This window comes from Stenella coeruleoalba, assembly GCF_951394435.1.
Source record: "Stenella coeruleoalba genome assembly, chromosome: 12".
In the NCBI taxonomy this organism is placed as follows: Eukaryota; Metazoa; Chordata; class Mammalia; order Artiodactyla; family Delphinidae; genus Stenella; species Stenella coeruleoalba.
In genome coordinates this window covers 48,745,805-48,769,880 of record NC_137158.1, presented here as the reverse complement: position 1 = coordinate 48,769,880, position 24,076 = coordinate 48,745,805, and the positions used below count along the sequence as shown (strand labels likewise).

General features: G+C 36.7%; 1 protein-coding gene across 3 annotated transcripts in view; it reads left to right on the top strand.

Moving 5' to 3' along the window:
* Positions 1–24,076, top strand: part of CEP85L (centrosomal protein 85L) — a 154,065-nt gene that overhangs the window by 103,538 nt on the left and 26,451 nt on the right. For all 3 annotated transcript variants that reach the window (XM_079939126.1, XM_079939125.1, XM_079939124.1), the window contains exons 6-8: positions 13,895–14,074; positions 20,644–20,796; positions 22,986–23,140. In XM_079939126.1, the coding sequence (XP_079795252.1) occupies positions 13,895–14,074; positions 20,644–20,796; positions 22,986–23,140 (488 nt within the window). The remainder of the gene's footprint in view (positions 1–13,894; positions 14,075–20,643; positions 20,797–22,985; positions 23,141–24,076) is intronic.

Here is a 24,076-nt window from a genome sequence, read left to right as displayed (position 1 = left end):
ACTATTGGCAAGTTACTTAATGGTGGTATGTACTTCTGTTTGGTCACTTTCATTAACATCTTTATTCCTAGAATTAAAAAAAATCAATTTAAGTGGAATTCTTTCCGCCATTATATTTTCAAACTTGTAGTTTTATTAAAGGCATTGTTATATTAAAATCGGGACATATTAAAGACCAAATAACTATCAGACTTCTTTGAGGCAGAGGCACTTAACAGAGATTCCAGCTTGTTTATCATACTTCAGTTACTAGTGTATCAAATACCTTGTTATTATGTGGCTTCATCTTCAAGTTCCATCACATGATACCAAGGCTCTGTCATACTGAGATTAATAGTGTACAGTTATTCGAAAGTGGTATTTCTATACTACTTAAGTAGTATAAGTTGCTTTGATAAGGGTATTTTAATAGAACCATGCAGTTTCTCCTTATAACTTTATTATTCTGAATAAAGGTTTTACTTGAATTATACAATTATTATTATATTACCAAAAGCATTTAAAACTTACATTATTTGCAAGCTGAAGAAAATGTTTTTTGACACAGCATCAGGCCAGAAGAGGGCTCTCTAAGTCAGTCTGCAAGGACAGATAGAAATATCTGGAAAGGTAAGGAAAATGGGCTGCTAAAAATATTAGAAGAATTTTAAATTATGTGGGGAATTAAAATATTGTTGAGAAATTCATTTTAAAAGAAAAGTACAATTAATAAAAGGAAATACAAGGAAAACCCTAAGTACTAAATGATATGATAAATATATAAGATAAACATTTTTCCAGGAGATTGATACAGAGAATGGATAAAACAGCAAAAGTTTAGGAGAAACAACTAATAAGATAATAAAATTTTCTTTAGTGAAGGAATTATTTTGGCATGTGAATAGTGTTATTTTTCTTCACTTTTTCATTGAACAGATTTGACATGTAATATGGTGTAAGTTTAAGGTGTGTGGCGTGTTACTTTGTTACATTTGTATGTAATATGATTGCTATTGTAGTGGTATTTATCACATTACATAACATATATAGTACGATATAATTGTCTGTATTCATTACACTGTGCATTAGGTTTTTATGGCATATTTACTACTTGTTAAAGTTTTACGCTTAAACACCATCACTCTTATCCCCTGTGGGAGCTCCCCACCACCCATCCCTGGTAAGGAGGTACTCTTATGTTTTTTACAGGTTTAACTTTTTTAGATTCCACATATAAATGGTATCATACAATACTTGCCTTTCTCTGATTTATCTCACTTAGAATAATGTGCTCAAGGTCTACCCATATTGTCTCAAATGGAAGATATCATCCTTTCTCGTGGCTGAGTAATATTCCATTGTGTGTTACATCTATTGTCGATTCATCTGTTGATGGGCATTGGGCTGTTTCCATACCTTGGCTGTTGTGAATAATGCTGCGATAACCATGGGGGGGGATGCATGTATCTTGTAGAAATCCTGTTTTCATTTCCTTTGGGTATATGCCCAGAGATGGAATTGCTGGATCACATGGTAGATTTGTCTTTTATTTTTTTGAGGAGCCTTCATATTGTTTTCTGTAGTGGCCACACCAATTTACATTCCCACCAACCAAGTTTGTTTTTGTTTTTTTAAAAACATCTTTATTGGAGTATAATTGCTTTACAATGGTGTGTTAGTTTCTGCTTTACAACAAAGTGAATCAGTTATACATACACATATGTTCCCATATCTCTTCCCTCTTGCGTCTCCCTCCCTCCCACCCTCCCTATCCCACCCCTCTAGGTGGTCACAAACCACCTAGGTGATCTCCCTGTGCCATGCGGCTGCTTCCCACTAGCTGTCCACCCTACGTTTGGTAGTGTATATATGTCCATGCCACTCTCTCACTTTGTCACAACTTACCCTTCCCCCTCCCCATATCCTCAAGTCCATGCTCTAGTAGGTCTGTGTCTTTATTCCCATCCTACCCCTAGGCTCTTCATGACATTTTTTTTTCTTAGATTCCATATATATGTGTTAACATACAGTATTTGTTTTTCTCCTTCTGACTTACTTCACTTGTATGACAGACTCCAGGTCCATCTACCTCACTATGAATAACTCAATTTCATTTCTTTTTATTGCTGAGTAATATTCCATTGTATATATGTGCCACATCTTCTTTATCCATTTATCTGTTGATGACAATTAGGTTGATTCATGTCCTGGCTATTGTAAATAGAGCTGCAACGAACATATTGGTACATGACTCTTTGTGAATTATGGTTTTCTCAGGGTATGTGCCCAGTAGTGGGATTGCTGGGTCGTATGGTAGTTCTATTTGTAGTTTTTTAAGGAACCTCCATACTGTTCTCCATAGTGGCTGTATCAATTTACATTCCCATCAACAGTGCAAGAGTGTTCCCTTTTCTCCACACCCTCTCCAGCATTTATTGTTTCTAGATTTTTTGATGATGGCCATTCTGACCAGTGTGAGATGATATCTCATTTCATTGTAGTTTTGATTTGCATTTCTCTAATGATTAATAACGTTGAGCATTCTTTCATGTGTTTGTTGGCAATCTGTATATGTTCTTTGGAGAAATGTCTATGTAGGTCTTCTGCCCATTTTTGGATTGGGTTGTTTGGTTTTTGTTATTGAGCTGCATGAGCTGCTTGTAAATTTTGGAGATTAATCCTTTGTCAGTAGCTTCGTTTGCAAATATTTTCTCCCATTCTGAGGGTTGTCTTTTCATCTTGTTTATGGTTTCCTTTGCTGTGCAAAGGCTTTAAAGTTTCATTAGGTCCCATTTGTTTATTTTTGTTTTTATTTCCATTACTCTAGGAGGTGGGTCAAAAATGATCTTGCTGTGATTTATGTCACAGTGTTCTGCCTATGTTTTCCTCTAGAAGTTTTATAGTGTCTGGCCTTACATTTAGGTCTTTAATCCATTTTGAGCTTATTTTTGTGTATGGTGTTAGGGAGTGTTCTAATTTCATACTTTTACATATACCTGTCCAGTTTTCCCAGCACCAATTATTGAAGAGGTTGTCTTTTCTCCACTGTTTATTCTTGCCTCCTTTATCAAAGATAAGGTGACCATCTGTGCGTGGGTTAATCTCTGGGCTTTCTATCCTGTTCCGTTCTATATTTCTGTCTTTCTGCCAGTACCATACTGTCTTGATTACTGTGGCTTTGTAGTATAGTCTGAAGTCAGGGAGCCTGATTCCTCCAACTCCATTTTTCGTTTTCAAGATTGCTTTGGCTGTTCAGGGTCTTTTGTGTTTCCATACAAACTGTGAAGTTTTTGTTCTAGTTCTGTAAAAAATGCCAGTGGTAGTTTGATAGGGATTGCATTGAATCTGTAGCTTGCTTTGGGTAGTAGAGTCATTTTCACAGTGTTGATTCTTCCAATCCAAGAACATGGTATATCTCTCCATCTATTTGTATCATCTTTAATTTCTTTCATCAGTGTCTTATAATTTTCTGCATACCTTCTGCAAAGGTCTTTTGTCTCCTTAGGTAGGTTTATTCCTAGATATTTTATTCTTTTTGTTGCAGTGCTAAATGGGAGTGTTTTCTTAATTTCACTTTAGGACTTTTCACCATTAGTGTATAGGAATGCCAGAGATTTCTGTGCATTAATTTTGTATCCTGCTACTTTACCAAATTCATTGATTAGCTCTAGTAGTTTTCCGGTAGCATCTTTAGGATTCTCTACGTATAGTATCATGTCATCTGCAAACAGTGACAGCTTTACTTCTTTTCCAATTTGGATTCCTTTTGTATCTTTTTCTTCTCTGACTGCTGTGGCTAGAACTTCCAAAACTATGTTGAATAAGAGTGGTGAGAGTGGGCAACCTTGTCTTGTTCCTGATCTTAGTGGAAATGGTTTCAGTTTTTCAACATTGAGGATGGTATTGGCTGTGGATTTGTCATGTATGGCCTTTATTATGTTGAGGAAAGTTCCCTCTATGCCTACTTTCTGGAGGGTTTTTATCATAAATGGGCGTTGAATTTTGTCGAAAGCTTTCTCTGCATCTATTGAGATGATCATATGGTTTTTCTCCTTCAGTTTGTTAATATGGTGTATCCTGTTGATTGATTTGCATATATTGAAGAATCCTTGCATTCCTGGAGTAAACCCCACTTGATCATGGTGTGTGATCCTTTTAATGTGCTGTTGGATTCTGTTTGCTAGTATTTTGTTGAGGATTTTTGCATCTGTGTTCATCAGTGATATTGGCGTGTTGTTTTCTTTCTTTGTGACATCTTTGTCTGGTTTTGGTATCAGGGTGATGGTGGCCTCATAGAATGAGTTTGGGAGTGTTCCTCCCTCTGCTATATTTTGGAAGAGTTTGAGAAGGATAGGTATTAGCTCTTCTCTCAGTGATTTGATAGAATTCGCCTGTGAAGCCATCTGGTCCTGGGCTTTTGTTGGAAGATTTTTTTGTTTTTTTTTTGCAGTGCGCGGGCCTCTCACAGTTGTGGCCTCTCCAGCTGCGGAGCATAGGCTCCGGACGTGCAGGCCCAGCGGCCATGGCTCACGGGCCCAGCTGCTCCGCGGCATGTGAAATCTTCCCGGACTGGGGCACAAACCTGTGTCTCGTGCATTAGCAGGCGGACTCCCAACCACTGCGCCACCAGGGAAGCCCTATTGGAAGATTTTTAATCACAGTTTCAATTTCAGTGCTTGTGATTGGTCTGTTCATATTTTCTATTTCTTCCTGGTTGAGTCTCGGCAGGTTGTGCATTTCTAAGAATTTGTCCATTTCTTCCAGGTTGTCCATTTTATTGGCATAGAGTTGCTTGTAGTAGTCTCTCATGATCTTTTGTATTTCTGCAGTGTCACTTGTTACTTCTCCTTTTCATTTCTAATTCTATTGATTTGAGTTTTCTCCCTGTTTTTCTTGATAAGTCTGGCTAATGGTTTATCAATTTTGTTTATCTTCTCAAAGAACCAGCTTTTAGTTTTATTGATCTTTGCTATCGTTTCCTTCATTTCATTTTCATTTATTTCTGATCTGATTTTTATGACTTTTTTCATTCTGCTAAATTTGCGGGGTTTTGTTCTTCTTTCTCTAATTGCTTTAGGTGCAAGGTTAGGTTGTTTGTTTGAAATGCTTCCTGTTTCTTAAGGTAGGATTGTATTGGTATAAACTTCCATCTTAGAACTGCTTTTGCTGCATCCCATAGGTTTTGGGTCATCGTGTCTCCATTGTCATTTGTTTCTAGGTATTTTTTGATTTCCTCTTTGATTTCTTCAGTGATCACTTCGTTATTAAGTAGTGTATTGTTTAGCTTCCATGTGTTTGTATTTTTTACAGATGTTTTCCTGTAATTGATATCTAGTCTCATAGCTTTGTGGTCGGAAAAGATACTTGATACGATTTCAATTTTCTTAAATTTACCAAGGCTAGATTTGTGATCCAAGGTATGATCTATCTGGAGAATGTTCCATGAGCACTTGAGAAAAATGTGTATTCTGTTGTTTTTGGGTGGAATGTCCTATAAATATCAATTAAGTCCATCTTGTTTAATGTATTATTTAAAGCTTGTTTTTCCTTATTTATTTTCATTTTGGATGATCTGTCCATGGGTGAAAGTGGGGTGTTAAAGTCCCCTACTATGAATGTGTTACTGTCGATTTCCCCTTTTATGGCTGTTAGCATTTGTCTTATGTATTGAGGTGCTCCTATGTTGGGTGCATAAATATTTACAATTGTTATATCTTCCTCTTGGATTGGTCCCTTGATCATTGTGTAGTGTCCTTCCTTGTCTCTTGTAACATTCTTTATTTTAATGTCTATTTTATATGATATGAATATTACTACTCCAGCTTTCTTTTGATTTCCATTTGCATGGAATATGTTTTTCCATCCCCTCACTCTCAGTCTGTATGTGTCCCTAGGTCTGAAATGGTTCTCTTGTAGACAGCATATATATGCTTGTTTTTGTATCCATTGTTTTTGTATCCATTCATCAAGCCTGTGTCTTTTGGTTGGAGCATTTAACCCATTCACATTTAAGGTCATTATTGATATGTATGTTCCTATAACCATTTTCTTAATTGTTTTGGGTTTGTTTTTGTTGGTCCTTTTCTTCTCTTGTGTTTCCCACTTAGAGAAGTTCCTTTAGCATTTGTTGTAGAGCTGGTTTGGTGGTGCTGAATTCTCTTAGCTTTTGCTTGTCTGTAAAGTTTTTAATTTCTCCATCGAGTCTGAATGAGATTCTTGCCGGCTAGAGTAATCTTGGTAGTAGGTTCTTCCGTTTCATCACTTTAAATATGTCACGGCACTCCCTTCTGGCTTGTAGAGTTTCTGCTGAGAAATCAGGTGTTAACCTTACAGGAGCTCTCTTGTATGTTATTTGTCATTTTTCCCTTGCTGCTCTCAATAATTTTTCTTTGTCTTTAATTTTTGCCAATGTGATTACTATGTGCCTCAGTGTGTTTCTCTTTGGGTTTATCCTGTATGGGACTCGCCGTGCTTCCTGGACTTAGGTGGCTATTTCCTTTCCCATGTTAGAGAAGTTTTTGACTATAATCTCTTCAGATATTTTCTCGGGTTCTTTCTCTCTCTCTTCTCCTTCTGGGACCCCTGTAATGCAAATGTTGTTGTGTGTAATGTTGTCCCAGAGGTCTCTTAGGCTGTTTTCATTCTTTTTTCTTTATTCTGTTCCGCAGCAGTGAATTCCACCATTCTATCTTCCAGGTCACTTATCCGTTCTTCTGCCTCAGTTATTCTGCTATTGATTCCTTCTAGTGTAGTTTTTATTTCAGTTATTGTATTGTTCATCTCTGTTTGTTTCTTCTTTAATTCTTCTAGGTCTTTGTTAAACATTTCTTGCATCTTCTTGATCTTTGCCTCCATTCTTTTGCCAAGGTCCTGGATCATCTTCGCTATCATTATTCTGAATTCTTTTTCTGGAAGGTTGCCTATCTCCACTTCTTTAGTTGTTTTTTGGGGTTTTATCTTGTTCCTTCATCTGGTACATAGCCCTCTGCCTTTTCCTCTTGTCTATCTTTCTGTGAATGTGGTTTTTGTTGCACAGGCTGCAGGACTGTAGTTCTTCTTGCTTCTGCTGTCTGCCCTCTGGTGGATGAGGCTATCTAAGAGGCTTGTGCAAGTTTCCTGATAGGAGGGACCGGTGGTTGGTAGAGCTGCCTGTTGCTCTGGTGGGCAGAGCTAAGTAAAACTTTAATCCACTTGTGTGCTGATGGGTGGGGCTGGGTTCCCTCCCTGTTGGTTGTTTGGCCTGAGGCGACCCAACACTGGAGCCCTACTGGGCTCTTTGGTGGGACTAATGCCCGACTCTGGGAGGGCTCATGCCAAGGAGTACTTCCGAGACCCCCTCCCCCCCCCCGCCTCTGCGGGAGACTCTCCAACACTAGCACATAGGTCTGGGTCAGTCTCCTATGGGGTCACTGCTCCTTCCCCTGGGTCCCGATGCGCACACTACTTTGTGTGTGCCCTCCAAGAGTGGAGTCTCTGTTTCCCCCAGTCTTGTCGAAGTCCTGTAATCAAATCCCGCTAGCCTTCAAAGTCTGATTCTCTAGTAATTCCTCCTTCCATTGCCGGACCCCCAGGTTGGGAAGCCTGACATGGGCCTCAGAACCTTCACTCCAGTGGGCAGACTTCTGTGGTATAATGTTCTCCAGTTTGTGAGTCACCTACCCAGCAGTTACGGGATTTGATTTTATTGTGATTGCGCCCCTCCTACCGTGTCATTGTGGCTTCTCCCATGTCTTTGAATGTGGGCTATCTTTTTTGGTGAGTTCCAGTGTCCTCCTGTAGATGATTGTTCAGCAGTTAGTTGTGATTCTGGTGCTCTCACAAGAGGGAGTGAGAGCACGTCCTTCTCTGCCATCTTGAACCAATCTCTAGTTCATTTTTGTGGAGGGTATAAGGTCTGTGTCTAGAATATTTTTTTGTTTTTTTTTTTGCATGTGGATGTTCAGTTGTTCTAGTATCATTTGTTGAAAAGACTGTTTTTGCTCCATTGTACTGCCTTTGTTCTTTTGTCATTAGATTGGTTGACTGTATTCGTGTGGATCTATTTCTGGGCTCTACATTCTGTTCCATTGACCTGTTTGTTTGTTCTTTCCCCAGTACCACACATTCTTGATTACTGTAGCTTTACTGTAAGTCTTGAAGTCAGGGTGTCAGCCCTCCATCTTGGTTGGTTCATCTCCTTAAGTATTATGTTGGCCATTTTGGAGCTTTTGTTTTTCCATATAAACTTTAGAATCAGCTTGTCACTATCCACAAAATAACTTGCTGGGATTTTTATTGAAATTGCATCGAATCTATAGATCAAGTTTGGAAGAACTTGACAGCTTGACCATACTGAGTCTGTCCATGAACAGGGAATATCTCTTCATTTATTTTGTGCTTCTTTGATATCTTTGATCAGAGTTTTGTAGTATTCCTTGCATAGATCTTGTATATACACATTTTGTTAGATTTATACTATTATGTTTTTGAGGGTGCTAATGTAAATGGTAATGTTTTTAGTTTCAAATTACACCTGTTCATTGCTGTTATATAGGAAAGAAAGTGCCTGACTTTCATATATTTCACTCCACTCTCTTTTTGCTTGCATGGTTTCTGAGAAGTTGTATAAAGCTCTTATCTTTTCCTGTCTATAGGTAAGGTATTTTCTCCTCTGGTTTCTTTCACAATTTTTTTAATCTTTGATTTTCAAAAATTTAAATATGATATGCTTAAGTGTAGTTTGGGGGCATTTATTCTCTGAGCTTCCTGGATCTGAGGTGTGGTATGTGACCTTTTGGGGAAATTCTCAAATCATCTTGTTTAAAATATTGCTGTTTTCTTTCTCTCTTTTCCTTGTGGTGTTCCCATAAGATGTATATTACAAGTTTTGTAGTTATCTCACAACTCTTGGATATTCTCTTCTATTTTTTCCAATCTTTTTCCTCTTTGCTCTTAAGTTTTAGAAGTTTCTGCTGTCATATCCTCAAGCTCAGATTGGTTCCTGCGCCAGGTCCAGTCTACTGATAACCACATCAAAGACATTCTTCGTTTCTGTTTCAGTGTTTTTTGTCTCTAGAGTTTCTTTTATAGTCTTTCCGGCTCTGTCCTTATATTATCCATCTGTTCTTGAATGTTTTCTACTTCAGCAGTAAAGCCCTTAAGCATATTAATCATAGACATTTAAAAAAATGTCTGTTCTGATAATTCCAACATCTGTGACATATCTGATTCTAGTTCTGATGCTTGTTCAGTCTCTCCAGATGTACTGATAAAAGGAAGTGTGGTAAGTAGGCCTTTAGTAAAGTCATGGTAGGGTGTGGGGCAGGGGAAGCATTCTCTGGCCCTCTGACTTAGTCTTTTCATGAGCCTGTGCTCCTGGACTGTGAACTTCACCAGTGCTTCTTAGTTTTTTCTTTCCCACCCTTAGGTAGGACAGGATGGCTAGAGGCAACTGAGTTGGCTATTAACCCTTCCCCCATGTGGAAGGCTAGAGGGAGCTGGTTTGGGATTTTTTCCTTCTAGGTATGTTAGTTCCCTTCTAGGTAGGTTAGTCTCTGGTAAAGTAGTTTCTCCTGAGGACAGGCCTTGTTAAGAAGAACATGGAGCTCTGGCATTTCAGAATGGTTTCTCTTCTCCTCCCTCTGCTGGAAGCACAAGGGGATTCATTGTGAGGACCTGGTAGAGCTTCTAGGGGTATAATTCAAGGATATTGGGTGTCCCCTATGACTGGGTGCCCCTGGAGATTTTGACTCTCAGACCTTCACTTTGAGCCTCCAAAAAATTCATCAATTACAGTTCTGGTTTTCCTACTTCAGCACTGGTTCCCATGGATAATTCTGTTCCAGTAAGTGTGATTTTCTTTATTTGCCTGTTTCTCCAATTTTGGGGGTTGCAGTTTGCCCGATAACCTCACTTCTCTGACAGATCTAAGAAGAGTTGTTGATTTTTCAGTTTGTTCAGCTTTTCACTTGTCGGTAAAACAGGTTGGCAATTTCTGAGCTCATTATATGCCTGACGGGAAATTGTAAATCTGTATTCACTTTTTTACAGTTTCCTAGCCTATCCTGGCCATTTTTCTGGGTTCTAGACCCATCTCTTTGCCTGATGTTCATATATATTTGTATCTTAATATTAAATTGATATTAACTGGCATCTTAATATCAATAGGCTCTAATTGTAATTAAGTATATTTGCTTAAACCTGTTCTCCCACATGACCTACTTACCTCTGCTCAGAATATGATCTTCCCTGTTACTTAGACTCAGAATTTCGAACCTTTAGCATTTCTTGTCCATTCACACCTTAAAAAATAATTTTCTCTAAATCCTCTCATTTCTGCTTCCAGAGCTTCTTCCTTCTGTTCTCAGTATTCTTGTTCAGCTCCTTGGTTTTTTCAGCTAAATAGGTTAGGATAATTTCTTAAAGTGATATATTCATATCCATTCACCATATCCTTTAATTCATCTTGTTCATTACTTCCAATTGTTATAGTTCTCTCTTGTCCTTTTTCTTCTTTTCTTTTCCCTTTAATCTAAAGTTACTAAGAGTTTACACTATGGTAGTTTACGCTATGGTAAGTGCTAGGGAATACAGAGATTTACAAAACAGAGTTCACAGACTTCTTAAACATGTTACTTTCTTGTTCTAAAACCATCACCGCATTCCCATTTCCTGTGCATTAAGGTTGAATTCTGAACCTTGTGATTCTAAAGTATGGTCTCACGTAGATGTTTTAATTTTCTCTTTATTCCCCCCTCTTGTAACCTAAACTTTATGGGTACTCTGTGCATATATTCCGTCTTTTACCTTTTTAAAATGTTCTTTCTGGAATGCTTTTCTTCCTTTCTCTGTTCCTGCCAGAATCCTCCTTATTTTCAAAGGCTGTTCCAAAAGCCACCTTTCCAGTAAAGCCTTTTCCCTCATTCTCTCCATGCCCTTTTCATTTATCCTCCCACCTTCCAACACTTTGTACTGAAGATGGCTTTTCTTTGGCTGCCATACTATATTGTATCCTGTATATAATCATCTAAGGGTTTCTCTTATGCTTCTGATTAGAATTTGAGTTTGTAAAGGGCAGTGCCTGAGTCGGTTATCTTTGAAATACCATGCACATGATGAATGCTGTTTCTATAATCAAAATTTTTTTCCTTCCAGTTTTATGGAGATATAATTGACATACAGCACTGTATAAATTTAAGGTGTACAGCATAATGATTTGACCTTCATGCATCATGAAATGATTACCACAGTAAGTTTAGTGAACATCCACCATCTCATACAAATACAGAATAAAAGAAAAAGAAAAAAACATTTTTTCCTTGTGATGAGAATTCTTAGGATTCACTTTCTTAACAACTTTCATATATAACATACAGCAGTGTTAATTATGTTTATCATGTTGTCCGTTAACATCCCTAGTACTGGAGGTTTGTACCTTTTGACCCCCTTCATCCACTTCCCCTTCCCCCACCCCTGCCTCTGGTAACCACAGATCTGATCTCTTTTTTTCTATGAGTTTGTTTGTTTTTGAAGTGTAATTGACCTACAATGTTATGTTAGTTCCTGGTGCACAACATACTGATTCAGTATTTCTATACATGACAGAATGATCACCACACTAAGTCTCGTTACCTCCTGTCACCATACAAAGATATTCCAGTATTATTGACCATGTTCCCCACACTGCACATTTCATACCTGTGACTCATTGATTTTGTAACTAGAAGTTTGTACCTCTTCATCTCCCTCATCTGTTTGTTCTCTGTATCTATGACTACTTCTCTTTTGTTATGTTTGTTCATTTGTTTTGTTTTTTAAATTCTGTGTATAAGCAAAATCATATGGTATTTGTCTTTCTCTGTCTGACTTAACTTCACTTAGCATAATAATACCCTCTAGGTCCATCCATATTGTCGCAAATAGCAAGATTTCATCTTATATTATAGCTGAGTAATATTCTGTTGGAAGGATAGATAGACAGATAGATATAGATATCACCTCTTCTTTATACATTCATCTATCCATAGGCACTGAGGTTGCTTCCATAGCTTGGCTGTTGTTCACTGCTGCAGTGAACATAGGGTTGCATGTATCTTTTCAAATTAAGTGTTTCTGTTTTCTTCAGATAGATACCCAGGAGTGGAATTGCTTGATCATATAATAGTTCTATTTCTAATTTTTTGAGAAATTGACCTACTGTTTTGCATAGCGGCTGCACCAGTTTGCATTCCCACTAACAGAGCACGAGGGTTCTTTTTCTCTGCATCCTGGCCAACACTTTATTGTTATTTGTTGTCTTCCTGATGATAGCCATTCTGACAGGTGTGAGGTTGTATCTCACTGTGGTTTTGATTTGCATTTCCCCTACGATTAGTGATGTTGAGCACCTTTTCATGTGCCTGTTGGCCATCTGTATGTCTTCTTTGAAAAAATGTTTTTTCAGGTCCTCTGTCCATTTTAAAATTTTTTTTTGATGTTGAATTGTATGAGTCCTTCGTATATTTTGGATATTAACCCCTTATCAGATAAATCATTTGCCATTATCTTCTCTCATTCAGTAGGTGGCCTTTTTGTTGTTGATAGTTTCCTTCATAGTGCAAAGGCTTTTTAGTTTGATTTAGTCCCATTTGTTTATTTTTGCTTTTGTTGCCTTTGCTGGGGAGACATAATCCCCCCAAAATTGCCAAAACTGATATCAAAGAGTGTACTGCCTGTGTTTTCTTCTAGGAGTTTTATGATTTCAGGTCTTACATTTTAAGTCTTTAATCCATTTTGAGTTTATTTTTTATATGGTGTGAGAAGGCATCCAGTTTGATTCTTTTGCATGTAGCTGTCCAGTGTTCCCAACACCATTTATTGAAGAAGCTGTTTTTTCCCCTGTTGTATATTCTTGCCTCCTATGTCGTAGATTAATTGACCATATAAGTATGGGTTCTTTTCTGGGCTCTCTATTCTGTGCCACTGATTTATGTGTCTGTTTTTGTGCCAGTACCATACCGTGCATGTAATTTTTGAATTGCATTTCTACCTTTTGAAAAAGTATGAGTTCTTCAAGGCCTAGTTCAAGTTCACTTGTATAAAGCCATTCTATAGCTACTACACATACAGCTATCTTAGCACTTAGGCAGTTTTTGTTGTCTTTTTGTGTGTGACACTTTATTAAACTGGTGGGACCTTGTTTTATTAACTGTTGACTCCCCAGTACACAATGCCTAACATATGTGCTTAGTAAATAGAAAAGTAATCTGTTTCTTTACTTTCACATTACTTTGTTGGTATCACATTCTAATTTGTTTGAGGAAATATTTGTATTTCCTGCCCTCCTCTTCCAGGTTGTAATGCTGCAGGGGGAAGGGGAGGGAAGAGATTTTGTCTGACTCTCCTTCAAAGCCTTGCTCATGAAAAGAATAATACATTTATTCATTAAGCAATTATTTTTTAACATTTATTTTGTGCCAGTCACTGCTCTATGAAATAGGGATATAAGAGCAACTAAGATGGACAGAAATTCCTGATTTCATGGACCTTAGTTTCAAGTTAGGGGAAACACTCTATTAATACTTACTGAGTTTAATATTAGCTAAAAAATGATCACCTGTGAGGAAATATTTCTTTAGTTTTTATTTATTTCCCCTGAGATTTCACTTCTTTATAATGTACTTTTTATACTCTGATACTTTTTAACCAAATAATAACTGCTTTTTATTAAGCTTCTGCTGTGTGCTAGGGACTTTACATAACTTGTTGATGGTAAGCAATTTGAATTGATCATGGCACATAACTAGGAAGCAGGAGAGCTGGGATTTATACCAAGGTCTGTCATTAAAGGCTATTTGTGCTCTTTGTACTGTAGGTACCTCATTTCTAATTTCTTTCCATTTATTCAAGACAGGTAAACTTTTAAAGTCTTACCTATGTTTTTTTTCTTTCTGAATAGCCACAATATGAGAATACTTCCCTCCAGACTCCATTTTCAGACCAGTCAACATCCCATTCCCAGCAAGAGGAGCTTGAGCAAAAGCTTGCATCTACTGAGAAAGAGGTTTTACAGCTCAATCAGTTTCTAAAGCAAAGGATAAGCCAATTTAGTGAAGAGAAGAAGAAACTGGAGGAAAAGGTAGGTATTTTTAATAAAGTTGAATTGGGTCAAGGGCATTCCTTCAACATATGATTTTTTTGTCATCTACTGTATGCCAGGTGTCATACCAGGTTTTATTTACATTGAAGTGATTAGTTTTACAGTAACTTTTGAGAAACCCTGTGCTATCTACAAAAATCCAGGCATTTTTTTTTGAGAGATAAAAATACCACTGTGTATTATATTATGTCTTTCTAAGTAATAGTAAAGCTTTTTTTAAAGTTAGTTGTCTACACTGAGATGTGACACCAATAACTGTTCTCCTTTTCCTTTTGGGGCCCTGTGTCTTTGTAATGTGGGATATGAAGGATTGGTAAATGAAATGGAAGTGGTCCTTCTTTCAGAAGCACATGACTTCACGTTATTTAAGCTGAAGCCCTTGATTCAGAATAAGTAGCTGAAAGCCAGATACCTCTATATACACAAAACATCTGTCCATTTATTTGACCTTTCTGCCTTTATTACAGTATTTTCACAGACTTCATCTCATTCCATTATAGTATCATTAAAGATCAAGTAAGATAAGGATACATGCTAGCCCTGATTTATTGAAGAGGCATAGATCCTTAAGCTACTACTTAGTTGCATAATTGGTTTTAGATTTCTCTTGTTATACCCAGCTTATTATTCTATTAACTAACCTTCCCTTCAAGTGATCTTGAGGCATCACCATGATTTCTGTAGGCAGGTTTGGAGCTATTAATTGAGAGCTCATTGACATTTTTGAGTCAGTACACACACACACACACACGAGCTAAAATTTTTATCTTCCAAAAAACTGACAAATTTTACATGGTTTCTCTTTCTCAGCTATATGATGTATTTTATTGTGGCTAACTTGAAAGTACCTTGAAACAGGTACTGTTTCTTGTTTCTTTTGTGTATTTTTGGGGCTTTATCTAATACCACAATCTGGAGGGAGCTATGGAAATATCCATCAGTCATACATAAGTGGGAGGGATTAAAATGTTTTCTCACCTGAAACTTGTTAATTAAAAGACTGTGTGAAAATTGTGAAGATTCAGTGGAGGCAGTTTTTAAAATATATTTTTATGTTTTATCTAAATTTTTCTCATATTCTATTATTTTTCATGTCTATTGCTTAATAAAATCAGTTTATATGTTACCTACCTATGAGACAGCTCCTAATTGGATGTCTTCAAAATACTTCAGACTTCTCATGTCTAAAATCCGTTCTTAATTTTGCCTTCTGACTGCCCTATTCTCAAACGACATAAAACAACACTTTCTTCAATGTTCATTGCTGTGTATTCAGTTACTCATGCTAGAAACTCTACTAAGTTAATCAAGCCTGTCTTCTAAATCTATACAAAACCTGTCCAACACTACCAGCCTAGTCCAGGTTCTTAGCTCTTGGCAAAGCTTTTGTAATGGCCTCTTCATTGGTGTCTCTGAATTCACCCTTGCCCTGTCTACCTGTTCTCCTCAATCACTTTTGTTGTTGTTGTAATTCTATGTATTTTATTTATTATACTTTTAAAGATTGAAGCATAATTTGCATACAGTCAAGTGTGCAGATCTTGGGTGTTCAGTTTTTATGAATATTGCTAATAGTATACAGTCGACCCTTTAACAGAATGGGTTAACTGTGCAGGTCACTTATACATAGATTTTATTCAGTAGTAAATACTACACAATTTGAGGATCTGAGGATGTGGAGGAAAAAGCAGATACAGAGGGCCGACTGTAAGTTGTATACTGCATGGAGGGTCAGCAACCCAACCCCCTTGTCGTTCAAAGGTCAACTGTATACCCATATAACCACTATCTAAAATGAGATCATAAACATTTCAGTTATCCAAGAAGTTCCCTTGTGCTTCTTTCTAGTCAGTCTTCTTCCCTGCCCTGAAACACTTTTTTTTTAATAATTTTTATTTATTATTTATTTATTTTTGGCTGCATTGGGTTTTCATTGCTGCACGCGGGCTTTCTCTAGCTGCGGCGAGTGGGGACTACTCTTCGTTGTGGTGGGCGGGCTTCTCATTGCAGTGGCTTCTCTTGTTGCGGAGCATGGGCTCTAGGCGCATGGGCTTCAGTAGTTGTGGCATGTGGGCTCAGTAGTCGTGGCATGTGGGCTCAGTAGTCGTGGCTTGCGGGCTCTAGAGCACAGGCTCAGTAGTTGTGGCACACAGGCTTAGTTGCTCTGCGGCATGTGGGATCTTCCCGGACCAGCACTCAAACCTGTGTCCCCTGCACTGGCAGATGGATTCCTAACCACTGCGCCACCAGGGAGGTCCCCGAAACACTTTTTTATCACTGTAGATTAGTTCTGAGTCTTCTTGGACTTTGTATAAATGGAGTCATACCATATATGTTCTTTTGTGTGTGTTTTCTTTCCCTTAATATCTTTGAGATTTATTTACGTTGTTGCACGTATCAGTAGTCTGTTCCTGTCTATCCTTGAGTTGCATTCCATTATATAGATCTCTCACAATGTATCTATTGTCCTGTTAGTGGATATTTGGATTGTTTGCAGTTTGGGAAAATTATGAATAAGGCTGCTGTGAACATTATTGTACTAGACTTTATTTGGTATACATAGGTTTTCATTTCTCTTGGAGAAATTCCTAATAGTGGAATTTCTAGGTCATTTGGTTCATAGTGTAGATGTTTAACTTATAAGAAACTACCCCAGTCCTCCCAAGTGTGTGTACCATTTAACACTTCCACTACCAATGAGTGAGAGTTCCAGGTGCTCCACAGCCTTGCAAATCCATTCTTAATAGTATGGAGGAATGAACCTTTTAAAATGAAGATCCAGTCATTTTTCTTACTTGGTTAAAACCCACTTATGCCATCTCATTGTCTTTAAAATAAGAATTTAATATTTTCTATGACCTGAAAGAGCCTGCCTAATTATATAGCCTTGGGCCCTACCAGTCTCCCTCTGGTACACTGTGTCTTGGTATAGTGTCTTACAGTTGTTAAGCGGGTCAGAACTTGTTTCTGGTATAGGTTCTTTACATAAAGTGTCCTCTTTGCCTGATGAATACTTGGCTCTCTTTTCCTGCTCCCCAGTCACCTGTTTATCAATATTTTATCAAGTCTCAACTTAGATATATTTTCCCTCCAACCGCTTCTTATACATGCTTAAAGCATTTTGTTCTCAGCACAAATTTGAATGTTGCTATGTTTTTTATATATCTCTGTAAGTTTTGTGAAGGCAGGGATGTATTTGAATGTGTCACTGTAGCATATGTAGCACCAGCCATGGTCCCTGGCATATTGAATGAATGAATGAACAAATGCTTTCAGGTGATTTTTGCCACAAAGGGAGAGAAGGGAATGAGATAACCCCAACAAAGGACTAGGGAAAGAATAATTAGAGATATCGAAGATGTCAGAATGGGTGCACGATGGACCAAATTCCTAAGGAGAAATAGGAGAATGTTGATAACAGATGCCAAGGTGGAAGAGTTCCTCTTGGAAAAGAAGAGAAATAGCCTCTCTGTGAAGTGAGACAATTAAGAATGGACGTGTCTATACCAGTGGACCTTGAGGAGTGGGGTTAATATAGAGGGTAGACTTTGTGTCAGAGGACATGGAGATGACCTGAGTTCTTGAAGGGAGTGTAGAAGCTAGGAAATTAGACTCATTGATAATGCATCAACTAAACAGCACCCTGGGCCCACATGAGATTAGATTGCATTGTTTTCCTTCTACATTTAGTCTCAGTAACCCTGATCAAGACTGATTCTAAGACAGAAAAACATTTAATGTGGTAAGAATAACAAGGGAAGTTACTCTTTGTTGAACACTTTCTTTTATGTGCCAGATAGTATGTTAATGTACATTAAATGCATTTTCTTATTCAATCCTAGTGTCACAGAAACCCTATGAGGTATATACTGTACCCCATTTTTTTTAAAATGAGGTTACTGAAATTTTGAGAAAAGTTAAGTAATTTGTCCAGTTGCATGTAGATAGAAGTTGTTGAAAAGCTGGAAGTAAAATTCAAGACAATTTAACTCTCCAGCTGATGCCTTGGTTCTAATAATAATTTATAAAAATTTTAGTGGAAAACATTTTCTCCCTAATCTATTTTGTTCTAATAATTGTATTTAAAATGAAGAAAAATAAATCTGTTTGTAAACCTCTTCTGAAATGGGGAATTGCCTTCTAGGAATGATCTCAGTATTGCATAATACCTCCTTGAAATTTTACTTAACTTTTTATAACTAGAATAGGGAAGATTTATTAGTGGTGCCTCATTTACCTGTAGGTAATTACTGGAGTTCAGAATTCAGTAACCTCTGTTGATCTGCTAATCTGCAACAACATAAAACTTGGAAGTTAAAAAAAAACAGAAAATAAAGAGCTTCTCATCAGTGAGCAGGGCTGGAAAAAATAAACAAAAAAGATCCAGTAATTATGTGTGATCAGCTTGTGGCCACAAATAACAGAGATGGTATCCAAGAGGAGAGTGTTGGCCGAGATTTGTGATCAAGAGCAGCAAGCGTGACATGATAGCAAAGAAGAGAATTGACCAAAGGAAAAGAAGACACCTAGGACACCTTTGCATAGAAGACAGCATGACTAACTTATTCCAGTGGCTGCTTTTTGAGGACACAATTATGTCACTTAAACAATTATGTCACATTTAAGACACAAACAATTAAGTGTAAATTAGGGAGCATGTAGTAAAAACAGGCTGGTAGTTATGTTTGCTTCTGTAATTTACAGGGTCATTTGCTAAGGCAAGAGCAGGATTATATGGTCTTTCAGGTCACGGCCAGGGCCAACAGTCTGTGAGTTCTGATAGATCAAAAGTTAAATTGTCACACCAGCATACTTGATTTTAGTCCTAAGAAAGCCCAAATAAAAGGTTTTGTCTGTTTTACCGTTGTTGCTCCTTACCCAAGGACCTAAGTGAATCCTAACGTTATTGATGGAATGAATAGATGAAATGCGATGTCATTTGTTTCTCCAATTGAAATTGGGGTATTTTTTTCTTTTTTTTTTTTAACATCTTTATTGGAGTATAATTGCTTTACAATGGTGTGTTAGTTTCTGCTTTATAACAAAGTGAATCAGCTATACATATACATATATCCCCATATCTCTTCCCTCTTGCGTCTCCCTCCCTCCCACCCTCCCTATCCCACCCCTCTAGGTGGTCACAAAGCACCAAGCTGATCTCCCTGTGCTCTGCGGCTGCTTCCCACTAGCTATCGGTTTTACATTTGGTAGTGTATATTTGTTTTGTGTTTTGTTTTTCCAATTGAAATTGTTTTAATAAAAGTTTTTATACATTGGACCTGAAATAAGTTAGATAAGGCATGAAAGAAACTGGATTGTGGACAAGCATTAGCTTTAATAAAATTTGAAAGAGTAATCTATTATACTACTAATTACTCGTACTTATTTCCCTGGTGAATATGAGAAAAGGCTATAAAGATATTTTAGAACCCTGTAAGCTTCTGAAAGAATGTTAAATGTTTGGAAGACTGGTAAATTAAGGTAAATGTGAGTCTGGAGTTTACTTTTTAGGCAACTATTTGTATATACATTGTTTTTAATTGATCTTGATTATGAAAGAGCTTTAGAGATAGTATATCTACAAAATTTAAAGATCGTATGTTTTAGGTGGAAAGGTGAAAAAAAATAGCACATAAAAGTCTGAGGTTCAACCTACAGAAATTGGGATTTACTAAAGATCATGAACTGTATGTATTCCATAGTAGGTGTTCAATTAGCGTATTTCATCAGTCCTAAGATGACATTAATGGTAAGGCACATCTTTATTTTGTATAGTAAGAGAATATAGTACAAGTTCAGTCTGACACAATGCCTTAACAATAGTCTTGCTTGAGGTATGAATTAGTCTCGCTAGTCCCATTATTTGTTCCTAAGTATTTGGTAATTTTGGTGAGTGCCCTGGCTTTGATTGCTTTGCTTTAGTGCATGATAAGCGATTCCTTTGTAAGTCTGTAAGTAACAAAACAGCTTTAATTACTTATAGATATCTTCCTTTCTTAATTCACGTAAAACATTGCATATAACTTTGCAATAAATAAGAAATTAAAGTCATCCTTCCAGAGATGAATACTTGCTTCACTGATTTTTCAGTTGTTCCCTGAAACTGTCTTTCTGGGTACCCAATAACATTTTTCAATGCCAAATTATAATGTAATATTTCAAAGGTATTTTAAATACGATTTAAACTCAACACACTTTCAACATGTACATAATACTGTTGAAATGACAAAGATATGAATAGCCTTGACCAAATTTGCACATGTGCAGGCAATAAAAACTACATCATTACTGCTGCCTGACTGCAGTTTATATCATCAATTGTAAAATCAAATAAAAATTTCAAAACTCTTGATTTCAATGATACAAGAATTTGAAAAAAATGTGAATCTTCGAATCTATGAAATAAGATAAATCATACTTAAGTTGGAAGTGGTGTTAACTATATCTGGAACGGTTGGTGAATTCAGTGATGCCTAAGATTAGACTGTTGGCTTTTATATTACTGTTTTTTGACAAAACCACTGAAGCTTCATAATCTTTTTCTTTAGCTTAAAACCAGAGATAGATACATCAGTAGCCTGAAAAAGAAGTGCCAGAAGGAATCTGAACAGAATAAAGAAAAGCAGAGAAGAATTGAGACCTTAGAAAAGTATCTGGCTGATCTTCCAACTCTTGATGATGTACAGAGTCAGAGTCTACAGGTAACATGAAATAAAATTCTGATCTTTAAATGAGAGGGAAACATATTCTTTTTTAAGTTGACTCTTTAGACATTTCATTTTTATAATTTTTCATTCATTTTGTAAATTTTTATCATTTAAAATTTTAGTTGTATATTTGGCTAATTGTAAGTTAAATCTGTGTGCTTAATTGCTGTTTTTAGGATTAACTTTAATTAGAAACTTTGTTCATCTGAGCATGAATAGATCTTTCTTGTTCTTAATTAATATGCGGTTTCCTTCCTAATGAACCTGTCTTAACTCTCTCACTTACTGTTCTACTCTAAAAGGTAGTTTCTAAACCAGTGACACCCCACCGCATGCACACACACTCATGCACCTCAGTTCTGACTTTTCCCAGTATTCTGTGGGATCCACCAAGGCTTAACAGGACCTTTTTTTGACCATCTTTCCAGATACTTGTTTTGTTTTCATCATTCTTCTTAATCTTTCTATAAATTCTTTCATATACTTTAATCTATGACCTCCATTCACTCCTCTGACTTCTCTTCTGGCCATTTTCCTTTCTTAGCAGTACCTCATCCAAAGTCTTTCTACTAACTCTGGTGAGGCCTATCCTCTTGAAGCCTTATTTGTAAATCTATTAAACCTACTCTTCAGTCTTTTCTCAAAATCTTACTAATCATGGGACTTTCAGTTTTAGGACTCTTGACATTTGAGGTTAGGTAATTTTTTGTTGTAGGATTCTGTCCTGTGCATTAAAGGATGCTTAACAACATTTCTGGCCTCCACCTACTGGTTGCCAATAGTGCTGCTTCTTCCCTTCCCCCTAAACCAAAAATGTCAACAGACTTTTCCAAATGTCTGCTGGGGTGAGTGGAGGGAGATCACTCCCAGTTGAGAATCATTGATCTAATCCATGGAGTATCATTATTCTGTAGACTGTAGACCTATAATACAATTTCTGTTTACATTAATTTATAAATTGTAAAACTAACAGAGGGTGATATGAAGGAACTAAAGAAGGACCCACAGGAGCTTGAGCAGGAACAGAGAGGACTATAGATTTTAAAACATGTGTTCATACCACAGTACACCCATTAGGATGGCTAATATCTAAAAAACAGAAGTAACAAGCATTGGTGATGATGTGGAGAAATTATAATCCCTCAGGCACTGTTGGTGGTAATGTAATATGGTGTAGCCACTATTGAAAACCATATGATGGTTCCTCAAAAATATTAAAAATAGAATTACCGTATGCTCCACGAATTCCACCTCTGGGTATATGCTAAAAATAATTGAAAGCAGAGTCTCAAACAGGTGTTTATTCACAATGCATGTTCATAACAGCATTATTTGCAATAGCCAAACAGTACCTCAAGTGTCCATCAGTGGGTGAATGGATGAACAAACCGTGATGTATACACACAATATAGCCTTAAAAAGGAAGGACTTTCTGACACATGCTACAACATGGGTGAACCTGTGGACGTTTTGCTAAGTGAAATAAGCCAGTCACAAAGATAAATATTGGGATTGGCATATGTATAAGATGGGTAACTAATAAGAACCTGCTGTATAAAAAATTAAATAAAATAAAATTTTAAAAAAATGATTACAGTAATTATTTTAGGAATTGAAAAGGAGACATTTAATTAAGAAAAAAAGCAAAGATAAATAGATTAAAGATAAAGAAAAATAGGTATGAGATACCTAAAGTAGTCAAATTCGTAGAGACAGAAGGTCAAAGGGTGATTGCCAGGCCTTGAGGGGAGAGGTAGATGGACAGAGAGGTAGATGGGTAGAGAGTTTGTTTTGAAAGATGAGAAGAGTTCTGGTGATTAGTTTACAACAATGTGAATGTACTTAACTCTACTGAACTGTACACTTAAAAATGGTTAGGATGGTGAATTTTGTGTTAGGTATATTTTGCCACAATTAAAATTTTAAAAATATCCCCAAATTGAGATCATTCACTTTTCTCTGTCTTCTAGAAATTTCTGACCCTATTCTCCTCTTCTCCATAATCTCATTCTCTCAGCTCCCTTGACACAAAGGAAGAGATAAAGTGTTAAGTGCTATCCATGAAATGAAGCTAGTGTAATTTTAACCATAAGTCTATTAATTCTTGAGAACCCAGTATCAGTTTCTAGTAGGAACATATTTAATATTCTTTGTGTCATGAACTTTAAAAAATTTCTCTTTAGCTGCAAGTTCTAGAAGAAAAAAACAAGAATTTGCAAGAGACTTTGATGGAAATGGAAAAAAGGCTTGAAGAGTTCAAAAAACAGTGTCAAGAAAATGAGGCACAGCTAATATGCCAGAAAAAGAAAGAAAAGGAGTTGGTAACTACAGTTCAGAGGTAAGAAAACCTTCAGTAATTCTTTTATGTTATTTTTAAGTTATTCCTTATTTGTCATAAAGCATTTCACTTAAAATATGTTAATTTATAATTAGTACTCTATTATTTCTCTTAAAGATGTATTATTGAGAACCAGAAGTATTATGTCATCGAAACAGGTTGTCTCAGTTGTGATTTAACAATGCGATGCAACATACTGACATCTCGGTTTTAGATAAGAGTAGGTTTTAGATGAGAATAGTTTTCTAAAAAAAAAAAACATCAATTGAAAACTGGAAGCATTAACACAAACCCTTTATCTAATGGCTTTGTCAAAGAATAAGTAAAAATTCTAAGTAACAGAAAGAGGGGCAGCCGGACTGCACTCCTTAATGGGACATGTCAAAGTGAAGTAATTGGCTCCCATTTCACCTGACTGCAGAGTAACAGATGCGGCCGTTTGCCATGCATCTTCCGAGTTTACTCACATATCTCTTGCCTCACAGGTCTCTTCGAATTTAATACAGTTAGAACTGCAGTGAATATTATTTGTTAGTATATTTTGTTAATGTATTTAAGCTGGAAAATTAATGTTGGATTCATGAAAAACCTAGAAAACTATGCTATATATGCATCTACGTGTGCACTGTTTTGTAGAACTTAAAAAACCTTAATAAATTGTCAACTATAAGTAGATAACACTATCCTGAAGAAGAAGACAACGAAGCAGCAAAAAACTAAATTTAATAAAGGCACTCTTTATGCTTCTATCAATTATATATAACTCAATGTAACTCACTTTTTTAGTCAAAATCCTCCTGATAATTCCATGTTAATATTGCTTTACTGCTATTTTCAAAGTCTTAAATATGCCTGGTCTACTTTTTTTTCCTTAGATTTCAGTGCAGAAAACCTCTGATTTCTGGGACAATTCAGTCTTCTGTGTTTCTAATCTCA